We start from the raw sequence: 27,764 nt of genomic DNA, 5'->3' as shown, positions 1-27,764 counted from the left end.
GTGGGAACTTTTGATGGCCAGTTAGAGAATGCCGTCCCAGATTAGCTTGATTACGAAGCAGACGCTTACAAGAACTGAGGGGGACAGCTACGTGGCCTGCAGGCACCACTGTTCAGAGGCATAAACATGGTTGCCTTCTGTCTGTGTCTCCCTGAAACCTCAGCCTTGAGTCACAGACTGAGAAACCTAGGGGTCATTAAGGATGGCACTTTAACAATTTAGTTTAAAGATGTTGATTGGCTCTATTTGTGGTTCTGGAACCAGGCAAAATGTCAGCCCACCAAGCAGCGAGTGTCTAATGTACACAGGACTAAGCATGTTCCTGTGAGGAAGGAGACGGGGAGGTGACTGGTAATGCCAGGTTCCTACGGGTCCTGTGTTTTGGTAAGGATTAAGCTAGACACACTATCATTCCAGGCCCACTGGGGAAGTCTCCCCTGACTTCTCCAGGGACACATGACAGCCAGGTCTCCATATCAGTGTCCAACTCTGCCCTAAGGATCTCCACCCTGCACTCTGGGCCCCAGGTAGAAGCTGAGCCCTGAGCATTAGAAAATCAGGAGTCAGAGCAGGGCCCCACAGTGTATGTTAGAGCAGGCTGCCTGGTTTCAGTGCCAGCTCTAGTACCCGTGTGACCTTCTGTGCCTTGATTTCCACATTTGCGACGGTGCCGCTATGCATGCGTCAAGTGAGTAGATGTGGGTAGTGAGCTGCTGACAGCTCAGCCCTGACTGTCCCTGTCTGGTGAAGACCCCCACCCCAGGATTCCAGGTTGATCTGCTATGTTTCCGGCTGTGTCTCTGTTCTCACTGCGCTGCAGCTCCCTGAGACACTGGTCCTAATACCCAGGATCTCCCGGGAGAGAGCTGCTGGGCTTCGGAAGGCCCACCGTGAGATAGGAACTGGCAGTCAGGGAGCGCCCAAGGAGAGACACAGCTGTCGCTTTTCTAAGTAAACTTCAAGGTGACAGAGCAGGAAGGCTCCAGAAGGGGTGTCCTCTAGTCCTGCCTGCAGTGGGCAGAAGCACAGGGTCTTTGGTTCTCCTGCCCAAGGCCAGAGGGAATCCCGAGCACTCCCCCCCAGACCAAGAAAAGCCTGTCACGTGACACGCCTGATTTAGAGGGTGAGCATTGGACATTCTCTCTGTTGTCAAATCTGGGATCCTGGTAGCACTCCTGGTCACATTGCTGTGGAAAAGTGGGTAGATGTCTGAAATGTCCTCTCAGTCAGAGTCCCAGGACGAGATGAGATGGAATGATCCCTAGCCCTGTAGTGCATTCTCTCTGTAAGTCAGTCAAGCGCTCTGCTCCTGGTTGCCAGCAACGCAGATCTATCAAAAGAAAAGAAAAGGAAGAGAATGGAGTTGTTAGACTAGGAACTGTGTGTGTCTGCTCTCCATCCTGCTCACCCTACAGTTTGGGGCAGGCACTTAGCTCCTCTGGCCTCAGGGTGGTTTATCTGCATGGCTACCTTACATGCAGAAGGCTAGACTAGGCGATCTCTGCAAAAGTGTCAGGGAGGCAAAGCAAGCTGTGAGCACCCATCCCGGGGATGCAGGTGCAGGGAACACACCAGACCCTTTATCCCAGGCAGAGCCACAGACCATGGTGACGACCGAGCATCTGAGGCTGGAGCTGCAGATGGTGGAGACAGAGCGGGTACGACTGTCGCTGCTGGAGGAGAAGCTGGTGGACGTGCTACAGCTCCTGCAGAGGCTCCGGGACCTGGTGGGGCTCTGGGGGTCCTGAAGGGAAGGGGGGTCTAGAGGTGAGCTGGGAGACCCAGAAGAAGGTGATGGTGAGAAGGGCCAAGGAGAGTCCATAGGGGACCCGAGGGTGACACTGGAAAGCCAAGGGAGGCTGGAGGGTGAGGGAGCCTGTATGGCACCCCTAGGGCTCTGGCTTCCATGGTCAGCCGGGGCTCCTCCACTGACCCGTGTGACCTTCTGTGGTCACACTTGTGGCAGGAGGATTGCCACAAGTTTGAGTCCAGCCTGGCACATTCTACCCCAAAAAAAAATTTTTGGTTGCTTTTGCTTGTTTGTTATTTGTTGTTATTGTTTGGGGGACAGAATTTCTCTGTGTAACAGCCCTGGCTGTCCTGTAACTAGCCTTGTAGACCAGGCTGGCCTCAAACTCACAGAGATCTCCCTGCCTCTGCCTCCCAAGTACTAGGATTAAAGGCGTGTGCCACAACCACCAGGCTCAAAAAAAATTATTTAAAACTAGCCAGGCATGATGGCATACATTTTTTGTTTTGTTTTTGTTTTGCTTTTTTGAGACAGGGTTTCACTGTAACTTTGGAGCCTGTCCTGGAACTAACTCTTGTAGACCAGGCTGAACTCAAACTCACAGATATCCACCTGCCTCTGCCTCCTGAGTGCTGGGATTAAAAGGCTGGCATACACTTTTAATCCCAGCACTTGGGAGGCAGAGACAGGTGGACCTCTGAGATTTCATGTTTGCTGGGAACATGGGCTACCCAGGTCAGGCCGGGTATTGCATAGCTGGGCAGACAAAGAGCTGGGAATGAGCTGGAGACCAGCTGAGGCCCAGCCCAGCCCCAGAAGCAGTGAGGTGTGGCAGTGTTCTCTTTGTTTGGGTTTATTTGTTTTTGAGACAGGATCTCACTACATACCCCAGGCTAGCCTGGAAATCTTGGTCCTGTGTCCACCTCCTGAGTGCTAGAATTACAGGTGTGGCCTCTTTCTTTTTGATTCTTCCTTTCTACATTGCCTTCCCATTGCTTAGATGCTCATAATAAACAACGTGTTCTGGGGTTGAGATGATCAAATGCTTAAGAGAATTTAGCCACCATCTTCCACGGGGGCATCTGCCCTGGTCTTTGGTGAAATGGAGCCTGCACACTGCTCCACTCCAGCCTCAGGGGTGGGAGGCATCGGGGGAGAACAGGGGAGGAAGACAATATGAGGGGACAAGAAGGAAGGATGGGGACAGGAAGGGAGGATGGGGCAGAAGGGAGGATGGGGCAGGAAGGGGGATGGGAGCAGGAAGGGAGGATGGGGCAGGAAGGGAGGAGGGACAGAAAGGGAGGAGGGACAGAAAGGGAGGATGGGGGCAGGAAGGGAGGATGGGGCAGGAAGGGAGGATGGGGACAGAAAGGGAGGATGGGGCAGGAAGGGGGATGGGGGCAGGAAGGGAGGATGGGGACAGGAAGGGAGGATGGGGACAGGAGGGGATAAAGAGGAACATGAAGTGGGGATGTGGGACCAGCCCCAAGGAGCTTCATGGAAGCTTCCAGAAGTCTCTACACTCTACCTCCTAAGTGGGGCACAACCTGATCCAGCCTCTCTTTGTCTCTCTTGAAGAATATATCAAAAAGAGCCCTGGGGAAGATTTTGCTGAATGCCCTGGACCGGAGCCCCTCACAGGGTAGGCAAGGGTGGCAAGGGTGCCTGGCAGAGAATGGATGGCAGCTGTGGGGCATCTGGACCAAAACTCCAGCACTGTTCTGAATTCTGGTCTGCAGAACCGCCTCTGTCCCCACCCCACCAAAACAGACTCCAGACCAGAACCAAGCCGCAGAGACCACAGGCAGCTATAACCACCCAAAGCCAGCATGGGCCCAGCAGACAAGGGTGGGGTTGCCTGCTGGCAAGTCCGACTATACTGTTCCCTGAGCTAACTATGGGCCAGGACTGAGGCAGCGCCTCTGTACCTTAAAGCCCCCAGCTCTGACAGCTGACCTATCAGAGAGGAGTTACTCCACCAACCACATAGTCAAAAACTACCCTGTCAAGTGCCTGGGATTCGCCTAAAGCTCCAGGCCCTGTGGCCCCTGCTGCTCAGGCAAAGCAGAATTTCTGGCAGCAGAATTTCGCCAGTTGTGTCCCCTGCAGCTGACCCTACCTCATAAGGTCACAGGGAGATTCACAGGTGAGTCTATACTTGCTCGCAGGATCTTCAAACAGCCCACTATCAGTGGAGAGAAGGTGTATCAAGGATAGCAGTTCTCAGCCTTCCTAAAGCTGTACCCCTTTAATAGAGTTCCTCATGTGGGGACCCCCAACCATAAAGTTATTTCATGGCTACTTCATAACTCTAATTTTGCTTTTGTTATGAGTCATAATGTAAATGTCTGATATGCAGGATATCTGATACGTGACCCCAGGGGTCATGACCCACCCAGTGAGAACCACTGATCTAGGCATCAAGAAGGAATATAAGGGCTGGAAAGATGGCTCAGAGGTTAAGAGCATTGCCTGCTCTTCCAAAGGTCCTGAGTTCAATTCCCAGCAACCACATGGTGGCTCACAACCATCTGTAATGAGGTCTGGTACCCTCTTCTGGCCTGCAGGCATACAGACAGAATATTGTATACATAATAAATAAATAAATAAATAAATACTTAAAAAAAAAAAAGAAGGAACATAAGGAGCAGGTCTGGGCAGGGTGGGCAGTGGTAACTGGGCAAGTGGTAGGAAAGCCGCATGGAAGAGAGATGTGACTACGGACAAGATAAGGAAATCTACCCTTTTGTTTCTCTCCAGAGGGTACACGTGGCACCTTGGCCATCCTGAACACCTTGCACCAAGCCTTGGTTGGCTGTGAACTCCTGCAGAGAAACCCCTCAGCGCCAGGATCCACAGCTCCTGCGCACACGAACCCCTTCCTCATCTCCTGCTGAGCTTACTGGCCCTGCCTTGGGCCACCATGTTCATCCTAACCATCATCAGACCAGCCTTGACTTGACAACCAGACTTGCCTCCCTGGTCGACCTGACAACCATGGGACTAGCTTTGGTGGTCACAGGACCAACCTTCACAGTCAGACTGACTGTCATCACTGTGGCTTCCTCTGTCGTCCTGAGCGCCATCAGTGCAGCCTCCATGGCCCACCTGACCACTGTTGGACTGACTTCTACCGTCTGAAATGGTCTGACTGTTGTCACTTCTGCAGAACTCTGGCAGCCAAGGCTCCTTCCAAAACTGGGTCTGGCAGCTGCTCCTTCCTGGGGCCTCTCACATTCTCACAGAACCCCCACACTGAAACCCTGCAGTTGCTAGATCAGCCTATACCTGAAGCTGTTGATCTTATGCCGGGCACAGTACACAGTACATCGAAAATCTCTGCCCTGCTTGCTCCAGCTGATTCCCTGTTATCTGACCTGCTCAAGAAGGGCCAGTTCTGACCCTGATCAGGCTACATGTGTGTTAGAACCTTGTGTGGTCAGATGTGCAAGGAGGAACTCCAGGCAAAGGGAACAATCCATACTTTGGCAAGTCTAACTTTGTGAGCTCTGCTATGACCTCCCAGGAAAGACAGAAGAAAATCACGGAACGCTTCTGGGGAACAAGGCTCATGACCTCGTGGAATACAACTAGCGCACCCTGGGTTTTATTTTGCTGTCTTCTTGGTGCCAGGGCTGCCCCAGCACTGCAAGAGCTCCCCCACCAAGCACACCCTTCACCTCTTTCTGTTCTTTTCCTGCCCTTTCGCTGGAGCATGGCAGGCACAGGTTTCATCAGAACCTTGACAAACTGAGAGAAAGAACATTCCTGCAGCCAGATCCCCCAGCTGGCCTGTCCCAGCCAAGTGAGGGGGAACCAGAGCCGAGTTCAGGCCCACTGAGACAGCCGTGATCACAGGTGTTGTGTTTAGTTCTGTTGTTTTACACAGGCTCAAGGAGAGAAGGAACCAGGAAGGCTTTGCCATCGCGGAGCCTGGGAAGCTTTGCTGCCCAGGAAGCAGCACAGTTATTGAAAGTGGACTTTGATTAGTTGTAGATGGGTGTTGTGGATGTTGAGACAAATACTAGGAAAAGAAGGAGGGGGCCGGGATATACTAGGAAAAGAGAAAGTGATATTATATAAACTACTTCTTCAAAACCACAAACGGCAGACTAGGAGCTGAAGACAGAACAAAAGTTATTAAACATGAGCAGTTATGTAAGGCATCAACCCCCCTCCCCCCGTCAGCAGCATCACCCCCCCCCAAATAGTAGTGGTCTCATTACAATAACCAAAATATCTGGATTCTCAGACCAAACGACAAGATGTCTACAAGGAGGCTGGAGGGATGGCTCAATAGATAAGATCACTTATTGCTCTTGCAGAGGACCTGGGTTCAATTCCCAGCACCTACAGAACCACTCCCAACTTCCTATAACTCCTATTCCAAGTAATCTAAATTGCCCTCTTTTGACTCTGTGGGCACACAAGTGGTACACAAACATACACTCGGGCACAAACATAAAAAATAAATAAACTTTTTTAAAAATTCACTTTAGATATAGACACATGGGTTAAAGTGAAGGGGTAAAGGAAAATACTACTGTACCAACAGTAATTCAATGAAAGCCTTCAAGGCAAGGAAAAGTATCGGGGGAGAAAAAGGTATCACATAATGTCAGAGGGGTCAGCTCACCAAGAAAATAATGTGTGTACTTAACAACAGCCACAAACTACCTGAGACAAAAATACAAATGCATAGTGATGCACGCCTTTAATCATAGCACTCAGGAGACAGATGCAGACAGGTCTCTGAGTTCGAGGCCAGCCTGGTCTACATAGATCTTGTCTCAAAAATACATATTAATAGAGCTTCAAGAAACAGATGAGTCCACTATTGTAGTTGCAGACTTCAACATACTTCTATAAGAAATGAACATATCCAGCATGTATGGCATTAGTAACGCTGAACACACCAGAGCCAACAACCAGATGGGTTCAACGACACAGACTACTCATCCCACACTGGCACAAATGCAACCTCTTCAAACTCGGACAGCAGTCTTCACATTCCGGCTACAAATGTCCTCCGCCAATCAAACTGTGGAAACCATGCAGATCTCTCAAGAGACAGACAGCAAAATTAAACTCGTAACATAACATTTAAGCATTCCATAAATGCTTAAAGATTGAATAGCATATTTCTACATTAAATATATATCAAAGAAAATTTTCTAGAGTAATCTGAAAACACTTTTGGCTAAATGAAAATAGAAACATATCACATCAGAACATACAGGACACGAGAAGAGCAGAGCCCCGAGGGACTGCATGGCAGGGGAGTGAGTGTGTTTGCAAAGTCAGTGTTCCTCCACCTCAGGAAGCTGTCCGGTGAAAAACAGATTGTAAGACCAACTTGCCAAGTACATCCGAATTTGAGCTATAGAATCAACTCAAAGTATACAGATGAAAAGAATAAAAATTAAAACAGAAATCAGACTCAAAATAGGATATCAGAAAAGAAAATCAACAAAGTCAAAGCTGGTTCTCAGGAAAGATTACAGAAGTAGTTAATAAAAGCATCTTGCAGGGGCTGGAGAGATAGCTCAGTGGTTAGGAGCACTGGATGCTGTCTCGGAGGACCCAGATTTAATTCCCAGCACCCACATGGCAGTTCACAGTTGTCTGTAACTCCAGTTCCAGGGGATCTGGCACCAATGCACATAAAATTAGTTATTAAAAAGAGTTTAAAATATTTAGTTTTTTACAAATAAACTTCTCTCCCAGCTAATCAAAGAAAAAACAGAAGAAACACCTTACTAATACCAGCGGCGAAGGAGGGATGTCATTACAAGACAAATCTCAACAGAACTAAAGGAGTTGAAATATGACTGTAAATAAGTCTTGTGAGTCAATGAAAGGGATCCATTCCTTGAAAAACACATAAAAGCCACACATGAAGAAACAGACAATCTGATAGATATTAGATAATATAGTTAACAATTAACAAAACAAAAATAGCAGGCCCGGGACAAGCTCTCCGGCACATTCTACGCTGACCTGTAAGAAAAGGGCTGTACAAATCATCTAGTCTCTTCCAGAAAACAGAAGCAGGCCTTCTTTGCAGCCCCTTCTGAAAGGCCAGGATTGTCATTGTGCCAGCAAATATCTCAAACAAAAAAGAGCAAAATGCCTCCTAAGTACAGTTACAAAAAATATTCAGCAAAATATAAAACGTAAGCAAGTCACGGGCAACAGTGTGAGCTGGAGACGAGCATTTGCCCTTCACGTGGGACCTGGTTCAATCTCCAGCACAAAAAAGAAAAAAAAAAAAAAAAACAAGAATTGCTCACCTTACCCCAGTGGAACTGGCACACTGTTGTATGGGAAAGAGGCTCTAACCCATGGCCACTTCCATGTCCTACAGACAGCGGTGCTGATACTCTGCCCTTCTTGGGCCTTCGGAGCTTGCCCGATTGCAACCTGTCATCTTTTCGCTAACCCAGGGTGCAGAGTCCCTGAACATGGATGGGACCTGAGCACAGGCCTGATGCTCCTAGCCAAGGATAAAGTTTAGGGTGAGATGACCCCAGAATCTTCCCTGGATGCAGATTGGGGTCAGGGCCAGCGCATCAGCTGTGAGTGGCAGAAAACAGTGTGCTTCACCTCACATCCACACCCCAGTGACAAGGACCCTATCCACTTCCACGCAGCTCAACAGCAGAGCCCAGCATACCTGACCAAGGACGAGCTCCGCCCACTTGATCAGCCCAGGGACCTTTACAGAGCTCAAGGCCTGGGATGCTGTGACAGGAGAGGGGAAAGAAGGTGCTGCCCAGGGAGAGGGATGTTGTACAGCCACTGAGCCCTTGGCCGCCACGTCTCCAGAGAGCAGCTGTCATGGAAACCTCAGTGTCAACTTGCGTCAAAAGTAGGATATGTGAAGGAGTCCCCTCAAACAGAACCTCCCGACACTGAACCCAAAAATTGGTTTTAAAAAACAAAAAGGTTAGTTGGTGGATACTGAGTCCCAGAACCCTAGCCCAAAGTTCCCTTTACTTCCTGTGAGTCCTGGGGATCGCTGCGCACCAATTAACTCCTTGGTCTGCTGCTCAATAAAACTGCTGTCTTCTTTTTTATTGAAAAAAAATTAAATAGGCCCTTTAATTCTTAATCCATATGTATGTATGATAATGTAACTTATATCCAAAGATTAATTCATATTTTTTCAATTATTTTACAAACCATGTGTTGTTGAGAACATTCCAGGCCTGAGGCATGATAAATGAATAGGTAGGACTCTCTGTGTAGTCATCAGATGACAAGGTTTGGAAGCAGGGAAGTTCAGTAACTATACTCTATTTGCACATTTGTGTTTCTATACTGGTACGATAAATAATACCAGACAACGGCTGTAGAAAGTCTACAAAGACACAGAATCGATACCTATAACACTAAAATAATAACCTTTATAAATAATCTGATACAGATCAATTTCACATTCAATAACTTAGAAAAATAAAGCTAGTGTTTCCTATTTTTTCATACACAAAAGCAAAGTAATGGTTGGAACATATGCAATTTATACTAAATATATCTTAGAAAAGAAGATAAAAAAATTTATTAATCTTTTTCAATGCAATCTGTAAATACATTAACTTAAACTCATTGCATTATTTTATAGTACTGTTATAAATTAACTTTATCAGGTAGACGAAGTTCTGTTAAGTATTCTAAAATTCCTTTTCAATGTGAAAATCTAGGATTTCTTTGAAAACAGTTTTAGATTATGTATTCAGATCACACGTTCTCCCCTCCCAACTCCTCCCAGATCCTTCCTCCCCAGCCAACTCCACACCTTCTTTCTTTCTCTCTTTAAAAAAATAATCAAGTAAAACAAAGAAATAACAAAATCAAGAAACACAAACCATGAAAATATGCAAGCAAAAGAACACTATAACAAAAAAAAATGCCTAAACAAAGCAATCTGAGATTAAAAAGTCGGCAAAAATACCACTGAGTCTGTTTTGTTCTGGCCTTCTACTGCTGGGCATGGGGTTACCCTGATGTGTGCTTAATATCCCAGTGAGACTCCATTGGAGATAATTGAGTTTTCCTTTGCAATCAGGTATTAATTGAAGATAACTTCTCGGTTAGGTGTGGGAACTCATGTCCACGTCCCCCTCTCAGAGCTGGGACCCCATCTGAAAACTGTTGTCTTCTTGTGGAGACCTTATAATTATTTGATCTTAGCGCTAGGTGCCTGATTAGCATAAGTGAAGTCCTAGGTCCTGTCCCAGCGCCGAGAGAAGAAAGGACTCTCTTCTTGACACATCACAGAGTCTTTGGCATGCTTGCTCTGGGATGAAACTCTTCACTCCTTCTGTTGAAGGTGAGCAAGTGTGATGGTTTGAAAGGAAATGGCTCTCATAGGGTGTGGCACTATTGGGAGGTGTGACTTTGTTGGAGTAGGTGTGACTTTGTTGGAGAAAGTGATCATCATGGAGGTGGGCTTTGAGGTCTCATGTGTGCAAGCCATGCCCAGTATGACATGCAGTTGCTTCCTCTGCCTGCGGATCCAGATGTGGAACTCTCAGCTCCTTCCCCAGCACCATGTCTGCCTGCACACTGCCATGTCCCACCATGATGATGATGGACTAAACGTCTGAACTGTAAGTCAGCCCCAATTAAATGCTTTTCTTTATAAGAGTTGCCGTGGTCATGGTGTCTCTTCACTGCAATGGACACCCTAACTAAGACAGCAGGAGTCGCAGGTATAAGCCATACCAGACAAGCAGAATGTGGTGGGGACACAGACTCAGCCACAAAGCATGGTGGTACCTTCCTTGCTGGTACACGATTAGTGCTAACTGGTCTTAATAATAAAAACCCAGAGCCATATATCAGGGGAAATGCTGAAAGATCAGAGAGACAAAGGACCAAGCCACAGCCAACTCTTACCTCGCTAGCTCCTCAGCAAGAAAGAGAGAGAGAGAGAGAGAGAGAGAGAGAGAGAGAGAGAGAGAGAGATCCAAGCTCCTGTCTCTTCCCTCTCGGCCCAGCCATATCACTTCTTGTCTGTCTATGTCTGTCTGTCTGTACAGCCCTCCAGACCTCTATGGTTAACTAGTGGTCAGCTCAGCCCTCTGATCCTCGGGCAAGCTTTATTTGTGAGAGCCCAAACTAAACATCACCACACCTTGGTATCTCTTGGCCACTGTGTCCTGAGTCCATCCAGGCAGCCCTGCCCAGAGGGCCTTGCGCCCTCCCAGTCTGCCAATGCCCAGCAGGGAATGGAGAACTCTAGCCATTAGCTCAGGCATCTTTGAAGCAATTCCACCAGCCCCGATCAAATCTTTCAGTGGTGACAACCCCAGCCCTGCTGCGATCCTGACTGCAACATCTAGAACCTTCAAGCTAAAACAAGCATTTCTGACCTACAAAAACCAATAAAAACCAACAAACGTTGCTATGAAGCTGCTGCTGTGGGCAGTGTGTTAGAGCTGTAGATAACAAACACATTTCCTGTGCTGAGTGCATGCTTCGTTAGCAGACATGGTGGGGAGGGAGGCCTGACAGTGAGCCCTAGGCCAGTTGAAAGTATGAAGCCAGCTGACAGGCACTCATAAGCCAAAAGATGATGGGAGAGGAGGGATGCTTGCTGCATGCCTGCTCGGCCTGATGCTTCTCGTTCACATCAGACACAATGCACCCTGGCCAAAGGCTGAGCAGGGATAGGGTTAGGATGCAAGGCACAGGCAACAGCGGTGGGGAAGGTAGTAGAAGAGGGGACCATGTACATGCTGAGGCTCCGGGCGCCCGCCCCATGCGTACACAGTGCCCTACCACTTAGAAAACATAACTCCAAGATGAATTTGTTTCAAATTTAAAAAAAAGATTACCTGGAACTTGAGACACCCAGTGTAGAGCCCTTGAATGGAAAGGCAAGAGCAACATACTGGCTAGCTGGGTGAGGAGCAGGGCTGGGAGCATGGTGATTCCACACCAGTTTGGGAAAACTTGATACACAAGTGTCTGAGAACAGATGTCCTGTCTTCCCCCTTCTTTTCCTTTTCTAGAAGTCCTTCTCTGGAATTTTGGAATGTACTAAGTGTCTGTAACTCGTTACAAATGTTTTCTTGGAAATTCTAACCCGTGTTCTTCTCTCACCTTCTGGCAGAGATACTCCACTGACCTTAAATTGCTTCCCTCCCGATACTCCCAGCTAAGAGAAAGTAATTCTACACTGTCACCACTAGGTGGGGACACACTCGCTGGATGGAAGCACAGAGGACAATCTTTCCAGCTGGGAGCAGCCTGAGCTGGGAGTTCAAGTGCAACCAGGGAGGCCCTAGGACACGTGCCATTCCTTTTTTAATTTCCTTAGAATCTGCTTGATTTTTAAACTTATACAGTATAAGATTGTAAATGTATATATTTTACTGTTTTGTTTCTTTGAGATGGGTCTTGCTTTGTAATCCAGGTGCTCTCCGACTCCCAGTCCTCCTGTCTCCGTTTTCTGAGTCCTATGATTATAGATATATCTAGTAAAATAGTTTTCTATGAATTGAACACATTCCATGCAGAGAAAGACAGGCTTGTGAGATGCACGCATGCAAATATCACATCCCGAGAAAGCAGAAATGTGCAACTCTAAGAGGCTAGTAGTGTGTTTGTGATCAAGTCTCACTGTGTAGGCCAGGCTGGCCTCGAACTCACAGAGGTCCACCTGTCTCTGCTTGCCAACTGCTGAGATCACTCAACCCCACTCCCCACCCCCGCTTTCTAGAAGCAGCAAACTGTTAGGGAAGGACACTGACCAGCCCAGAGGAGATTCCTAGGGCTTGGCTTGGCTTATCCCCGCAGAGCAGCCCTCGTGGTGGGGGGTGGGGTCACTCCAGGGCTGAGCCTCCGTGAGTCCTCTCCAGATAAGGCTGCTTTTGGTTCCTCCCTGGTTGTGCTGGACACTTTAATGTCAACTTGACCCAAGCTGCAGTCATCTGAAAGGAACAAACTTCAACTGAGAAAACATCTCTGAAGGTTCTGGCTTTAGTGGTTGATGGGGGACGGCCCAGCCCATTGTAGGTGGAACCACCTGTGGGCTGGTAATCCTGGGTTCTTTAAGAAAACAGACTGAGCAAGCCATACCGAGCAAGCCAGTAAGCAACACCCCTCCAAGGCCTCTGCATCAGCTCCTGTCTCCAGATTCCTGCCCTATTTGAGTTCCTGTTCTTATTGTAGGGTAGTATTTTAAGATGTGTTACATTTGTTTATACTGTGGAACATTTGTTTTAATTATGCAAGGATGTGTTGCATTCTTTTATGTTGCATTTGTAAAGCTGTGCTACTTTGCCTGCCTAAAACACCTGATTGGCCTAATAAAGAGCTGAACGGCCAATAGCTAGGCAGGAGAAGGGATAGGCAGATGCAGCAGAGAGGATAAATAAAAGGAGAAAAAAAAGAGAAAAAAGATCAAGGAGCAAGAGAAAGAGGAGGACTCAAGGGGCCAGCCACCCAGCTACACAGCCAGCCACAGAGTAAGAAGTAAAGAAATAGAGAAAGAAGAATGGTTAAAGAAGGTGTGGAACATATATACACTAGAGTTTTACTCAGCGGTAAAAAACAATGACATCTTGAATTTTGCATGCAAATGGATGGACATAGAAAACGCTTTACTGAGTGAGGTAAGCCAGACCCAAAAAGAGGAATATGGTATGTATTCACTCATAAGTGGATTCTAGCCATAATTAAAGGTCTTTGAGCCTATTATTCGAGATCCTAGAGAAGCTAAATAAGAAGGTGAACCTAAAGAAAATCATGTACTTATCCTCCTGGAGATTGGAAATAGACAAAAGTCCCAGGTAACCTCGGGTGCATGGGGGGGGGGTAGTTGGAAGGGGAGAGGGTTAGAGAGAAGGGAGTAGGGAGGAATGGGGAAAACTTGGGGGACTGAGATGGGGGGAGGGAGGAAGGATGGATATGGGATCAGGGAAGAATATATCTCAACTAGGGGAGTCATTTTAGGGTTTACAAGAGACTTGATTATAAATGGGATCCCAGGTCCAAGGAGAGATCCCCAGACTGTTCTCTAGACAGAGGAAAAGGTGCCTGAACCGGCCTTGGCCCATATCCATACTGATGAATATTTTGCCTATCACCATAGATCCTTCATCCGACGATGGATGGCGATACAGACGGAGACCCACATTGGAGCACCGACTGAGCCCCCCATGAGGCTCAAATGAGGAGCAGAAGGAGGAAGAACATGAAAAAAAACTCAGGAGCGCGAGGGGTGCGATCACCCACTGATACAAGGGGACTGATCTAATGAGAGTTCACCAAGGCCAGTTGAACTGGGACTGAGCGAGCACGTGATCCAACCAGATTTTCTGAATGTGGCCGGATTCTCTGAATGTGGCTGGCCCGGAGCCTTTCTGAAAAGCCATTGACAATGACACTGGGACTTGTTTCCTCTGCATATACTGGATTTTTGGGATCCAGTCTGTTTGGACACTCACCTTCCTGGACCTGGAGGGAGGGGGGAGGAACTTGAACTTCCCACAGGGCAGGAAACCCTGACTGCTTTTAGGGATAGAGAGGGAGGAGGAGGGGGAGGGGGGAGTGGGAGGGTGTTGGGAGGAGGGGCGGAAATGGAAACTTTCATAATTTAATAAACTTTAAAAAAAAAAAGAAATAGAGAAAGATAAAGAGCCCGGAAGGAAAAGAAAGAGGATGACTTAAGAAAAGCTGGCAAGAAACAAGCCACGCTAAGGCCAGACACTCGTAAGTAAGAATAAGTCTCTGGGTATGTGTGATTATTTGGGAGCTGGGTGGCGGGGTCCCAAAAGAGTAAAGAGTAAAAACAACCAATTACATGTCATGATTTCCTTCAATGATGAACAATACCGTGCAAGTGTGAGCCAAATAAACCCTTTCTTCCCCAACTTGCATTTTGGTCATTGTACTTCATCACAGCAACAGAAGCCCTAAGACATCGCTCCTGTAATTCCTCATCCATACACCTCTTAGGAATCCCAATAAAAACTTGTCGGCTCACTAAGATGGACTTTGGTAGAATTATTACTTTAGTCTGTCAAGGGTTCCTTTCTGGGCATGGTAGCTGTGTGTGTGTGTGTGTGTCCATTCATGTACAAATGGAGGCCAGAGAAGTATGTCTGGCATTGTCCTCCATCACGTGACACTTTGTTTTTTGTGGTTAGGTCTCTATTGAACCTGACACTTGAGCTAGGCTGCCTGGCCAGCAAGCTCCTGGACTCTGCCTATCTCTGCCCCCTACCCCCAGCCCTGGTTTACAGGTACAGTTGCTAGCGCCTGGCTTTTGTATAGCTTCTAGATTTGAACCCTGGTCCTCTTGTGTCCACAGCAAGTACTCTTAGACCTCCTGAGCCTCCTCTCGGCCCTATAGCCTGTTGTTTCTCTTTCTAACCAAGTTGACAAGTCTTCCCACCATAAAGCCTTCAGTGCCCCACCGTCTGAATGAACAGGTCGTCTGGATGAAACATGTCCAAAGAAAGTATCTGAACTGAACCAAACCATGGAGCAAATGTGCCTAGTAGATGCTACAGGACATTCCCCCAACTGCACAGCATACCTCCTTCTCGTCAGCGCATGGCCTTTTTCCCAATAGACTGTTCTATCACTATCAAGAAGTTTTGGGGGTTTTTTGTTTTGTTTTGTTTTGGTGGGTTTTTTTTTAATTTTGTTGTTGTTTAGTTTGGTTTTTCAAGACAGGGTTTCTCTGTGTATCCCTAACTGTTCTGGTACTCACTCCATAGACCAAGCTGGCCTTGAACTCACAAAGATCTGCCTGCCTCTGATTCCCACGTGCTGAGATTAAAGGCATGCACCACTACCGCCTAGCTAAGTCTTTAAAAACTGAATCATATTATGTATCTTCTCCAACCACAAATCAACAAAAAAGTTAAACTACATGGATATTGAACACCATGATTGTTAGGATTCGAGCTTATGTCCCTGTCACCTGGCAGGGTGCACTCAGCCCCCTGACCAACCTAGGGTCCTATGGCTGGCTGCTTTGCCTGTATACATGTGTAAAATGTCCCTTTGGAGACAAGTTCCACTCATTCCAGCTCTCTTCCACTGTTCTTCTGAAGAGGCAAGCAGGTCTCTCTGCCTCTCTTTCTCTCTTTCTCTCTCCCCTCACTCTCCTCCCTTCCCCAGAAAACTTCCTTCTTATGTAAACAGTCTGATAGTGGGATTGTCCCCTGCCATGGGATCCGTGGCCCCACCTAGCACAGTATATCATTACAATGATCCTAAACGATGAAAACGATGTTTAAAGAAAAACTTTTATAGCTAAAATAAATGCAAAAGACAGGGTTTCTCTGTCTAACAGCCCTAGCTCTCTGTCCTAGAACTTGCTTTGTAGACCAGGCTAGTCTGTATCAAAGGAATGAAGCAGAAAATGCTCCAGCAGAATACTGAGCATCCTTCTCTGGCCTCTGAGTGTGTGCATAGCCCCCACACACAAACACACACACACACACACACACACACACACACACACACACCAGACATACACCACACACTTGATCACATTTCTATTTTTTTTTAAACTTCATCTTTCAACGACAATAATCTGTTCCAACTTCACCCCCACCCACCTCCTCGAGAGCGTCCTCCTCTCCAGAAGTAATAAGCTTTCGTGGCCAAGGTCCACATCTTTGCAAAGGTTTGAAACAAGTGACCACTGAGGGCTCCACTCTTACACTACTGACTTTGGTAATGTGGCAAATCGTGGGATGGAACGCTAGTGATGCTGTTTTGCTCTGAGTGCCTCCTGGTGGACCATGCAGTAAGTAACAGCCCTACGTCCGTTGCCACCAGCTTGGACTACAGCTGCAAACCCAACATTCTCACCACTCTCCCTCCAACACCGGCTGGACAAACACCGATGCAGTTTTCCACCATATGCTTCATTTGTAAAAAATTCATCAGTTTCAAGGTATTTTTCCTCTTGTGTGCCTTGAAAGCAGCAATAAGACAATAATTCTTTATGTGTGCCCTTTATAAACATATCTTACATAAAATGTGAAATTGTAGGGGAATGTGTTACAGTAGTGTTGCTGGGATATCCTGACTTATCGGGAATCCAGGATATACTTAGAGCCACAGTAGGACAGCTCTGGAGGCTGGAGCTGCAATGGGGCAGCTCAGCCCTGGAGGAAAGGTGTCCTGACTATCAGGAAGCCAGGCTACCTGAAACTGGGGTGCAGTGGGGGATGGTCTCCCCACAGGATATAGGGATCCTGCTCTTCTCCTAGAGCAGAACTCAGCTATAGCGCTACAGCTGAGTTCTGCTCTGTTCCCTTACGGGAGTTTCCTAGCAGAGCTATCTGCTTCTTCTCCAGCCCAAGATGTTTCTTCTGCTAACACTCTGCTAAAGAGAAGCCCCCTGCAGAAATGTAGCAATCTCCTCCGGCTCCAGCTAAAAGTTGTCCACCTGTCCGTCCCTCCTCCACACACACCCCCTAAGGAGCATCCTAGCAAGGTTCTTGTGCTCTGCCTTGCTGCGGTCCCTAGGGAACATCTCAGCAAGGTCTTTCAGCTCAGTCCCCGAAGGGATGCCCCAGCCAGGTTCTTCTGCTCTGTGCCAGCAAATGAAGGTCGGCACCCAAGACTCTTTTGAGAAAGAGATTTATTTGGAAAGGAGGAATCCAGGAGAGTGGCTGCCTCTGCCAGGGAGGGATTAAGGGCAGCTCTTATGTGAAGTGGTGGAGAGGCTTCTATAGGGCTTCTTAGGGGTGGAGTTTTCCCAGGGAGAAGGGGGATTGGTTAGTTTTCCCTGCTCAGGGACTGGTCAGTTTATCTGGTCAGAGGCAGAGATGGCTGTGACTTCATGGCCAAACTGTGTTTCTTTCACTGGTCCTTTTTAGCTTTTTGACTCTAATCTTGGGACCAGGGCATATTTCCTTCACTGGCTCTGTTCTAGGGACAAAATGTGTTTTTTTGACTCTAGTTTCAGAGCCAGGGCACATGTCTTTAGTTCTGAGTAAAGGGATAAAGATTTTTCTTTCCTGGCTCAGGCATCAAATACAGGGTGTGTTTATTTCTCTGGCTCTGGGGTCAGAGTCAGGGTGCTCAGTGATTGGTTGGTTTCCTGCTCCAGTTGTCCCTTTTACCCTTCAGAAATACCAGTTGTTTAGCTCACCAGTTGTTTAGTGATGCTCACCAAGATCCCAGCACTTCGAGGGTGGAGGCAGGAGATTCAGAAATACAGTGTCATCCTTGGCTATCTATCAGGACCAGCTTGAGCTACATGAAAACTTGTCTCAAAAAATAAATCAAACAAACTGGGGCTGGGGAGATGGCTCAGCAGGTAAGAGCGCATGGTGCCAAGCACGGTGCCCAGCACAAGCCATTGATCCCAGCACTCGGGTTCGGTGAGTTCCAGGCCAATCTGGTCTATATGGAGTTCTAGGCCAGCCAGGGCTACATAGTGAGTCCCTACCTCAGAGAGAAAGGAGAGAGAGTGAAAGAGGGCGAAGGAAATGGAAGGGAATGACAGCAGAGCAGACTTGGAGAGGCCGTCAGGTCAGGTGGCCCACAGCCACCTGTAACTCCGCCTCCAGGGCATCTTGACTCTGCTTCTGGCCTCCATGGGCACTTGTACCCATGTGTGCACTTGTTGAACACACACATGCGCAGATACACATAAATACATCTTTTTGAATGAACAATTGCGTAAATAAAATAAAGTGTTGTTTCATCTAACTGAAGTGCAGACTTTGAAGTGCCCTTAAATCTAGCAATGAGCTGCTCAAACTGGTCATTACTGGAACAGTATGCAGAAACGAGAATAGTAATAGAAACAGCATCATTCAATAAGGGGATTTTGTGACAAGACTTTCTTTGGACCACCAGCTTCTTATTAAGTAGGAAAGGCTGGCCTTAGTTTAGGCTTGTTCCCAACTAACTTAACCTGTTTATATTAACCTACATTCTGCCACATAGCTCGTTACCGCTCCTTGGTAGTACACGTCTCACTTCCTCTACATCTGGCTAACTGTAGTTGAACTTTCTCATTTGGCTTTTGGGGGTCCACTAGCTCCCCAATAATGACACAGAGACTTATTATTAATTATGAAAGCTTGGCCTTTAGCTTAGGTTTGTTCCCATGTTTGCTGGTGTCCCCCCCCCCCTCCCCGCACATCAGATTCTTTCCCAGTTCCCCTCTCTCCCCAGAAGTCCTGCCTAGTCCCTCCTGCTGAGCTATTGGCCATTCAGCTCTTTATTAAACCCAATCAGAAGGCGCCTTTCACACAGTGTGATCACATATCCTGCAACAGCTGACGAATCTCAGCACAGAGTTTCTATCTCTCCCTGGAAGTCCCGCCTACCCTCCCATCAGAAGGTGCCTTAGGCAGGTGAGGAAGACAGAGACACATCTTCACACAGTGAACAAGAAGATTATCCCAGCAAGATGTTATAGTTTCTTATTCTTGCTTGTTCCCATGAACCATTTCTCCATTTTAATAGCAGCAGCTAACAAGAGCTCTTCTCCTATCTTCTAGGGGTTTTTTTTAGGTTAATTTTTCAATCAAAACAGTTTTGTAAGATATAAATAGATTCAGTTAACATTAGCAAATTTTTCAGTCCCCTCATTTTTTAACTTGGAAGTTTAAGTAATTTAAGGTTTTCTTTTTGTTAGCTGTTGTGTGCTACATCTCGGGGTGAAGTCTCCATCATTGGTTGTTAAGGACCCTGTTACTGGCACCTCTAACTACTTCTTTTTTTCTTTTTCTTTTTTCTGAGATAAAGTCTTGCTGTGTAGCCCTGGCTGGCCTGAATCTTACCATGTAGGCCATGTTGGCCTCAATCATTGAGACAATCTTCCTGCCTCTGCCTCCCAGTAACGGGAGTGAGGAGCAGTGCATCACATCTGGCAGAATTATCTCTTTTCATATAAAAGACCTAGAGTGTGGCTGTTTGAGAGTGCATAAAGCTGTTGGGGTTATAAATTAAGGTAAGGAGAGAGAATATTCACATGCCTTTAACCAAAATATATATAAGTATTTCAGCCCCTTGTTTTTATGGATGAGTGATGAATCTCATTAATTATGTAAAGTATAGCCAGATGTGGCATCGTAGAGCTTTGATTCCAGCACTTGGGAGGCAGAGGCAGGTCGATCTCTGGGAATCTGAGGCTAGCCTGGTCTACAGAGTGAGTTCTAGAACAATAGAACAACCAGGGCTAAACAGAGGAACCCTGTCTCAAAAAAAAAAAACCAGAAACAGTATACACTCAGCCATTATGACTAAACAGGAGGAGACAAAAAACATGGGCCCAGAGGGCTGGAGAGATGGCTCAGAGGTTAAGAGCACTGACTGCTCTTCCAGAAGACCGGGGTTCAATTCCCAGCACCCACATGGCAGCTTACAGCTGTCTGAAGATCCAGTTGCAGGGGATCTGACACCTTAACACCAATGCACATAAAAAATAAAGTTAAATAAATCATAAAAAAATTAAAAAAAAAACATGGGCCCACCCAAAGGACACTATTATGGTGAGTAAATATTGTGGGGTATGGGAGGGAGAGAGAGAGAGAGAGAGAGAGAGAGAGAGAGAGAGAGAGAGAGAGAGATTTATGTCCTGTAGAGAGAGGCAGAGCTGAAGGAGCGAAGGCAGTGAGGAGTGGGCTGAGATGGGTGACAAGCCATGGTAACTTCCAGGCCTGGGCTGCTGCCAAGGACCATGTCTGTGCCCATGACCCTGCCACAGCCATGGTCTGTGCTGATGTCTGTAGCTCCTGTTACCACCAAAGGCAGAGACGAAAGAGCTGCACAGAGTGGGTCCTGCCCCTCGCCAGCTGCAGCACTAGGGAGAGTGGCCCCTGTATCTCACCTGGACAACACAGTAGAGCTGGCCCTGATGGTGTGGCTGCCATGTGATATTTGATTGTGTTCTGACAAATAAAGCTTGCCTGGAGTCAGATGGTGAAGCTAGTCACCAGCTGACTAGAGAGGCTTGGGGGACTGAGGAGAGAGAGCACACAGGAAATAGTAAGGCAGGACTGAGAGGATCTCGGGCCTTTGAGGATGGAGGAACAGTAAAGGTAGGAAGTGTCTGTGGCTGCTCCCTGTTCTCTGATCTTTCAGGTTCTTACCCCGATATCTGACTCCCAGTTTTTTATTAATAAAGATTAATTAGATTAACACTTCATTGGGCACCCAACATGGGGCCAGACTGTCCACATAAAACCTGACAAAGCTTTAAAAAAGATTCTAGACTCACAAAAACAAAGTCAAACTTGACTTCTTGGTAACCACTTTTTCTCCAGTGGGCTCTATTTGCTGGTGGCAAACAGAGGCGTGGTTCCTTTAAAAGAGTCAGTCTGCCACACAGGAAGCAAGACATGCTAGAGAACAGGTAATGCCATGAGCCACATGGAAATACATAGATTAATAAAAACTGGTTCATTTAAATGTAAGAGTTAGCTAGTAATAAGCCTGAGCTATCAGCTAAGCATTTATAATTAATGTAAGCCTCCGTATGGTAATTTGGGAAGCAGTTGCCAGTAATTTAGGAACAGGCAGTCAGGACAGGAAACATCTGTTAACATGTAGGTGTGCAGGTCCTGAGGGTATAAAAAGCAGTAGAACCAGCCCCAACCCTTGCTCCTTGCTGTATGGGGTGAACTAGCCAGGGAAGTGCTGGAGAACTCACCCTAGTGGTGAGGATGGGGGAGAGCTGGTGGGCTGACCAACCCTGCAATCACCCAGGCCCACAACTAGGGCTATAAGTTGACCCACACCAACACCCATCTCATCTATGATCTTTTGGAGCATATGAAGGGTCTGGTCCTTCTAAACCAAAGCTGCAGGATCTCCATGACACAAGGCAACAACAGGATATCCAAGAGGAGTCCCAGTGAGGGCCCAGTATAGTGTAGCAGAAACCAGAGGCCTCAAACCAGACCAATGACTCTGCAATGAACACTTACCAGTAACAATGCATGGACTAAAGGGTGTACCGTGTGACTCACTGTGTCACACTACAGTTTCCATGATGAGATATTAATTTCTCCCCCCTCCCCTTTCTTTTTTTCTTCTCTTAAATTTTATGTTATTTGGGAGAGGGAGGTTGCCAGGGCAGAGAGGGAATACAAAGGGACGGGAAGATGAATGGGATCGAGACGCATGATGCGAAAGCCACAAAGAATAGTAAAAGGTTTTTTAAAAAGCATGTTCTCAAGCCTAAAATAATGTCACCAGTCATCATATATATATTGTTTATATACACTTAGTTACATTTTTATACATTGCTATAATGACAGTCCATATGGCAATGATGAACTTGCTGAATATTCAAAACTAAAAGGCAAAAATCTTGGTGGAAGAAGTTAAGAGCACTGGTTGCTCCTTCCAGAGGACCCAGGTTAAATTCCCAGAGCTCACATGTTGTCTCACAGTCATCTACAACTCCAGTTCCACGGATTTGACACCCTCTTCTGAACTAGGTGGGTACTGCATGTATGTGGTGCACAGACAGACATGCAGGCAAGACACTCATATACATAAAATAAAATAAGTAAATCAAATTTAAAGAAATTATGGAAGAATATATTCCTCTTTTTATGACAAAGGAATAAACATGAAGCTGTCCCAAATAGAAAAACAATGGCCACTCAAAGTATGTTTTGCCTTTGTGTGACAATTACTGTATTTGTTCATCATAAAGGTGGAAATTGAGTGTTCAGTGCAGTTTCCAATAAAAGGTAATTTGACAAGATGGCAGGTAAAGTCACTTACCGCTAATTCTAATGACCTGTGTTCAATTTCTAGAGCCCACATAATGGAAGGAGAAAACCGACTCCTGCTATCGTTCTCTGCCTTGCCTAGCATGCATGCATGCTATATGCTTGCACGCACACACGCGTGAAAACACAGAATAAATGAAAAAAGAAAACCAAAGGACACAAAAACTGGAATAAAAAAAAAAAAAACATGTTCACAGATCAAAAGAATTAATGATGCTAAAAGGACCACACTGCCCAAAGTTACCTATAGATCAATGCAATTCCTATCTAAATACCAATGACTTTCTCCACAGAAATAGAAAAAAAATTTTGAAATTCCTACAATGGGGCTGGATAGCTGGCTCATTAGTTAAGAGCTCTTGTTGCTCTTGCAAAGGACCTGGGATCAGTGCCCAGAACCCACGCGGGGTTCACAACCATCATAAGCTGAGTTCCAGGAGATCCAGTGACTCTTGTGGCCTCTGCAGGCACCAGGTACACACATGGTACACAGATGCAAAGCAGGCAAAACACGCATAAACATGAAACAAAATTTTACACCATTTCCCTAAAAATGGCAGAAGTACAAAAGAGTCAGAATAGCCAATGCAATCCTGAGGAGGAAGAGGAGGAGGGGATGAGAACAAAAATAAGAATTATCTCTTTGAGCAAGGCACGGTGGCACAGGCCTGGAATCCCAGCCCTTGGGAAGTAGAGGCAGAAGGACCAGCAGTTTGAGATCTTCCTCAACTACATAGAGAGTTTGAGGCCGGCTCTCACTCTGATCTGGGTAAAGCGGTTGCTTGAGTTCACATGGACTAGCAAAAGCAGTTGTATTTTAGCAGAAAGTAGCTGTGGTTGGCTGCAGCTTCTTCAAGGCCGTCCATTCACTCAGTGTTCATCTTAGCAGGATGGCCATGAGAGCAGTCCCAGCCAACCACAGAGGAGCTGAGCCACGTGGTTGACAGTCCTCAGCCCAAGGCTGTCAAGAATAAAGACCTGAGTCAGGCGGAAAGGCATGTGCCTCTAAACCCAGCACTCTGGAAGCAGAGTCAGGTGGATCTTTGTGAGTTCAAGGCCAGCCTGGTCTACAGAGCAAGTTTCAGGACAGCCAGAACTACACAGAGAAACTCTGTCTTGAAGGGAAAAAAACAAAGGACATGTGTAAGAACTCTTAACAGTCTTTACCATGAACAGACAGCATTAAAAGTCGGCACTGCAGCTTCTTATGAAAGCCGAGCCGCTCCAACCGCGGTTAGCAGGACTTGTTTGTCTTGCTAACAGTGCACAGCCGGGTTCCAGAGCCCTCCCCCCAGGGAGCACCTCTGATCCTCTGGCACCACAAAGGCCCTGTGCAACCCAGATAAGAGGACTCTATGAGGAAGCTACACCCACGAAGCGATGCTAAGCCAGAACAGTGCTCTGGATGTGGTTTTAGCCACAGTGGGACGGGGAAGATCCAGGAACGAGTGAGCTCTGGATGATTCTACCTGGGTGAGCAAAAATACTTCTATTTGGTACACGTGTGACGCTGGGACTTCAGACTCGGGCCCTTGCACATGTTAGACAAGCGCCCTGTGTTGAGTTGCACCCTAACACCAGCCCCCAGAGGCGTTGTTATTCATGGGGGGGGGGGGGTAAAGAAATTTTTAATTTTCTTCTTTCTATTCTTTTGAACATTACAATTTTTCCTCAAAAAAGAAAAATTGTATGTGTAGAGTTTTGTTGCTACTGATGCCGTTGTAGCCTGCTAAAAATAAGGAAATCTTAGAAACCTGAATAGATGAGACATGGACCACATAGGCCTAGCCAGGAGCACAGCCTAGAGGCTGTGGGATCCCTCACCCCCCACACCCCTCCCACCCCCCACACCCACACCCCTCCCACCACCCCCACCCCACCCCTCTCACACACCCCCACCCCACCCCCCACTCACCCAGGGACTTTGGCCCACCTTGAGGAGAAATCAGCTGCCCTGAAGATGGGAGAATGAAGACTCCTGATGCCCAAGGCACTACCATAAAGGGGGTAGGTGGACTCACAGCAACTGAGGCCCCAACTAGGGCCAGAGAACTCACGAACACAGAGACATAGACTCCAGGCAGTTATAACCTCAGGGGCCAGAGAAGACCTTCCCTACTCTCTCTGAGCCAGCTGCAGAAGGTTGAGGAAGCTGGCCCTGGTGAACCAGAGCTCAGTCAATGAGAGTTCCGTGTTTATTCATCCCCCATACTGAAAGTAGAAGTGGGCAGAAGCTGTGAAGAAGCACATAGCCCCTAGGGGCCTAGAGCGAGACCCAGTCATAGCCCAAAGGCCTGTCTAGTGGGAGGGACAGGGGCCAGTCTGCAGAGAGGGAAAGGCATGTGGTAAAGTGGAGTATCCCCTTCTGCCTTGACTCTGGGCCAGCCTGACTTCTGCTACCTTAGAACTGCTGAAGAACCAGCCACAGGACATGTTGGTGGCCTCTGTCCCAGCTGGCATGACACTTGCCCTGCTGAAAACGATCCAGTGTGCCTTAGGTGGTGGCACTGTTGTTCCCAGCCTCAGTTTCCCTCTCCATCCCTAAACCCATCTAAATCTCTCCAGACCAAAGGCCAAGATCCTTACTGTGTTTGTTGATCTTGGCCAACCAGCCATGACCACAGCACTGGCCAGGGGTCTCTTCTTTTCCCTCATGATCCATCCTTCCTCCTTCAGTCCCAGAAGCCCCAGTTTCAGCAAGTGTCAGTCTAGCCCAGGATTTACCAGCCCCCCCATCTTCTGTGCACAGGAACATCTGATAAGTATCAACTGACATGGTTAATAGTCACAATTTCACAACTGTGGAATTATGATTTATTATAAAAACGCACACGTTCGAGTTTTAATATCATGATGTTTATATCTGACCATTAGGCCTGATTTTGATTAATATCTTGTAATATCAAAAGCACTAATTAAATGGAAACTACATTTATCTTGTAAAGAAAACATGATGGTTTCTAACAGGGGTGAAAAATGAAATCACACTCAAAAGAAAGAGGCTACAAAAGCAACTATGAGATATATATTGGTCTCTGGTTACAGCCGGGCCCTGCCTCTGAGAGATTCAGAGCTGCAAACCTGCATCTCTACAAGAAATGGAAGGAGAAGGCGCTAAAGACACCATGGACAAAAAGGAGCCTCCCTCACTACTTCAGAGGAATGGAGAACTACAATCAGGCATTGTTGTACTCTACCCCACTCCTCAGGGAGGGGTGCAGCGTCAGGGTCATTGCTCACGTCTATAAGGAACTCAGAGTCAACCATCACTCAGCTGAGCATCTTCTCCTTCAGGAAGCCCCCCCCCAACCACTAGGCCCAGGCAGGGGGCACCCCGGTTGACCTTCAGACACACCACACAAAGCCATAGGTTGCCTGTGGTACAGAGGTGCCCCTCCCGTAAAGTGAAGTTGGCCTGCATTTCCATGCCCAAGGCCCTGGGACCCTGGAAGCCTCCTGCCTCTGAGATAGGCCCTCAGGGCTGCACTTAGGGGATAAGCCAGGCTATTTTCATCATTTCCTTCCTCTACTAAAGCAGCGGCCACCACTGCCAGTTCCCATAGCTTACACACGCTACCACCACAGCCTTGACCAGGATGCCACCAGCTCGTAGAAGGTGTGCCCCAACCAAGGCCTCACAGGTAAGTGGGTCCAGCATGACCTCCTGCCTGGTGTTCACTCCAGATGAGCTGGCAGAACGAGAGGGGACACTGTGTCTCTCCCTTGACCCTCTCCATAAAAAGATGGAATGTGGGAGAACATTTGCTCTACGATGTCAACCAGCAACTTGGCTGAATCAGGATCCGTGTGTCAATCAATGAGCACTCCCTGAAGCCTCCTGTGAGTTGGACCCTGGTAGGAGAGCAAATGCTTGAGAGGGGGAAACAGTCCCTAATCGTAAACTGGGAGGGAAGGCAGGAAACGAGGCAGAACCAGACGGACCTGAGACATTTCCCTGACTGCACTCTGCCGTGGACTTCTGGGTTGCCCTGGGTGAGTGCGTCCCCTCTCTGGGCCTTCACTTCTCAGCTCTGGTCATTGGCCTAGATGAGTAGCTTTTAGACAGGTCCCTGTGAGGTCCCCGCTGAGCTGCCAGCTGGAAAGCCCTGCAGGTTTTTTGAATCAGGTATCATGAGGGACGGCCAAGGTGCAGAATGGATGCCATGGCCTGACTCCAGGCTCAGGCAAGGGACTAAGTCTGGAAGGTTCATTCCCAGCCTCTGTGGCCAGTCCCTCAGCAGTCACCCGCTCCCCTATTTGAGCAGGGGCTGGGATCTCTGCCAGAGACCTGGGCTACATAGTGAGTTCCAACCCAACCTAGAGCACAGAGTTCCTGCGCCCTCCAGAGGCCTGGAAAGAAGGGACACACCTTTGTCCAGCACAGGTATCCTGGTATGGGCTGACAGGCCCCACTCTCATTGCTCTCTGCCCACAGCTGGCCTGCCGGATGACTACCTGGGGGCTCCTGTTTCTGCTCTGGCCCGTGGCCACAGCCACCCAGGCCTGCCCAACGCCCTGCACCTGCCAGCCCTTGGAAACCATGGGGTTAAAGGTGAACTGCGAGGGGCGGGGCCTCACAGCCCTGCCTGTGCTGCCAGCTCACACTCGCCAACTCTTCCTGGCCAACAACAGCCTGCGTTCAGTGCCACCAGGTGCCTTCGACCACATGCCACAGCTGTGGAACCTTGATGTGACACACAACCCCTGGCACTGTGACTGCGGCCTCACCTACCTGCGCCTCTGGCTGGAGGACCACATGCCAGAAGCCCTGCTGCACGTCTACTGTGCCAGCCCTGACTTGGCCACCAAGCGTCCACTGGGCCAGCTGACAGGCTATGAGCTGGGCAGCTGTGGCTGGAAGTTGCCACCATCCTGGGCCTATTCGGGGATCTGGTGGGATGTAGCACTGGTAGCTGTGGCCATACTGGGCCTGGTCCTACTAGCTGGCCTGCTGAACACATTCACAGAGCCTCTGAACTGAGCCTAGCCCATGACACCAGGCTGGCAGTCCAGACCTAAGCCGGGTGCCCAGAAGCACTGGCCCGAGTCGGTTCATGCCATTAAAAGCCCACACAGGAGAGCTGCTGAGATTACTCAGTGGGAAAGACACTTGCTGCAAAGTCTGAAGACCTGAGTTCAATCCCCAGGACCCATATCATAGGAGAGACTCGAATTTCACCTTCACACTCATTCTGTTCATGCACAGCAAATAAATAGATGCAATTTTTAAAAATTAACAATGAACCCACTGCATAACCTTTTTGTATAAACTC

General features: G+C 47.7%; 2 protein-coding genes and 1 long non-coding RNA gene across 6 annotated transcripts in view; 2 read left to right on the top strand and 1 right to left on the bottom strand.

The window, feature by feature from the left end:
* The window catches only part of Efcc1 (EF-hand and coiled-coil domain containing 1), a 41,285-nt gene extending 30,886 nt beyond the window's left edge, over window positions 1-10,399 (top strand). For both annotated transcript variants that reach the window (XM_085690610.2, XM_085690609.2), the window contains exons 6-8: window positions 1,590-1,727; window positions 3,329-3,392; window positions 4,511-10,399. In XM_085690610.2, coding sequence (XP_085546736.2) covers window positions 1,590-1,727; window positions 3,329-3,392; window positions 4,511-4,647 — 339 coding nt within the window. In that variant the 3' untranslated portion in view covers window positions 4,648-10,399. The remainder of the gene's footprint in view (window positions 1-1,589; window positions 1,728-3,328; window positions 3,393-4,510) is intronic.
* LOC146894164 (uncharacterized) lies at window positions 218-24,923 on the bottom strand. Its single transcript, XR_015002256.2, has 2 exons — window positions 24,425-24,923; window positions 218-1,330 (listed from the first exon to the last, which is right to left on the bottom strand). It is a non-coding gene; the product is annotated as an uncharacterized LOC146894164 (long non-coding RNA).
* Gp9 (glycoprotein IX platelet) lies at window positions 23,825-27,731 on the top strand. Of its 3 annotated transcripts, none has more exons than XM_085690612.2 (3): window positions 23,825-23,964; window positions 25,537-26,132; window positions 26,927-27,731. In XM_085690612.2, exons 2-3 carry the CDS (start codon window positions 26,088-26,090, stop codon window positions 27,470-27,472), a joined length of 591 nt encoding a protein of 196 aa, XP_085546738.1. In that variant the 5' UTR covers window positions 23,825-23,964; window positions 25,537-26,087; the 3' UTR covers window positions 27,473-27,731. The 3 variants fall into 3 exon arrangements, with proteins under 3 accessions (XP_085546738.1, XP_087763181.1, XP_048272437.1); XM_087907055.1 differs by lacking the exon at window positions 23,825-23,964 and adding an exon at window positions 24,431-24,498; XM_048416480.3 differs by lacking the exons at window positions 23,825-23,964; window positions 25,537-26,132 and adding an exon at window positions 26,164-26,331.
* Window positions 27,732-27,764: the final 33 nt, after the last annotated feature.

This window comes from Myodes glareolus, chromosome 6 (assembly GCF_982192425.1).
Source record: "Myodes glareolus chromosome 6, mMyoGla1.1, whole genome shotgun sequence".
NCBI lineage: Eukaryota > Metazoa > Chordata > Mammalia > Rodentia > Cricetidae > Myodes > Myodes glareolus.
Note: the sequence above shows the minus strand (reverse complement) of the source record. Positions and strands in the feature narration are given on the sequence as shown.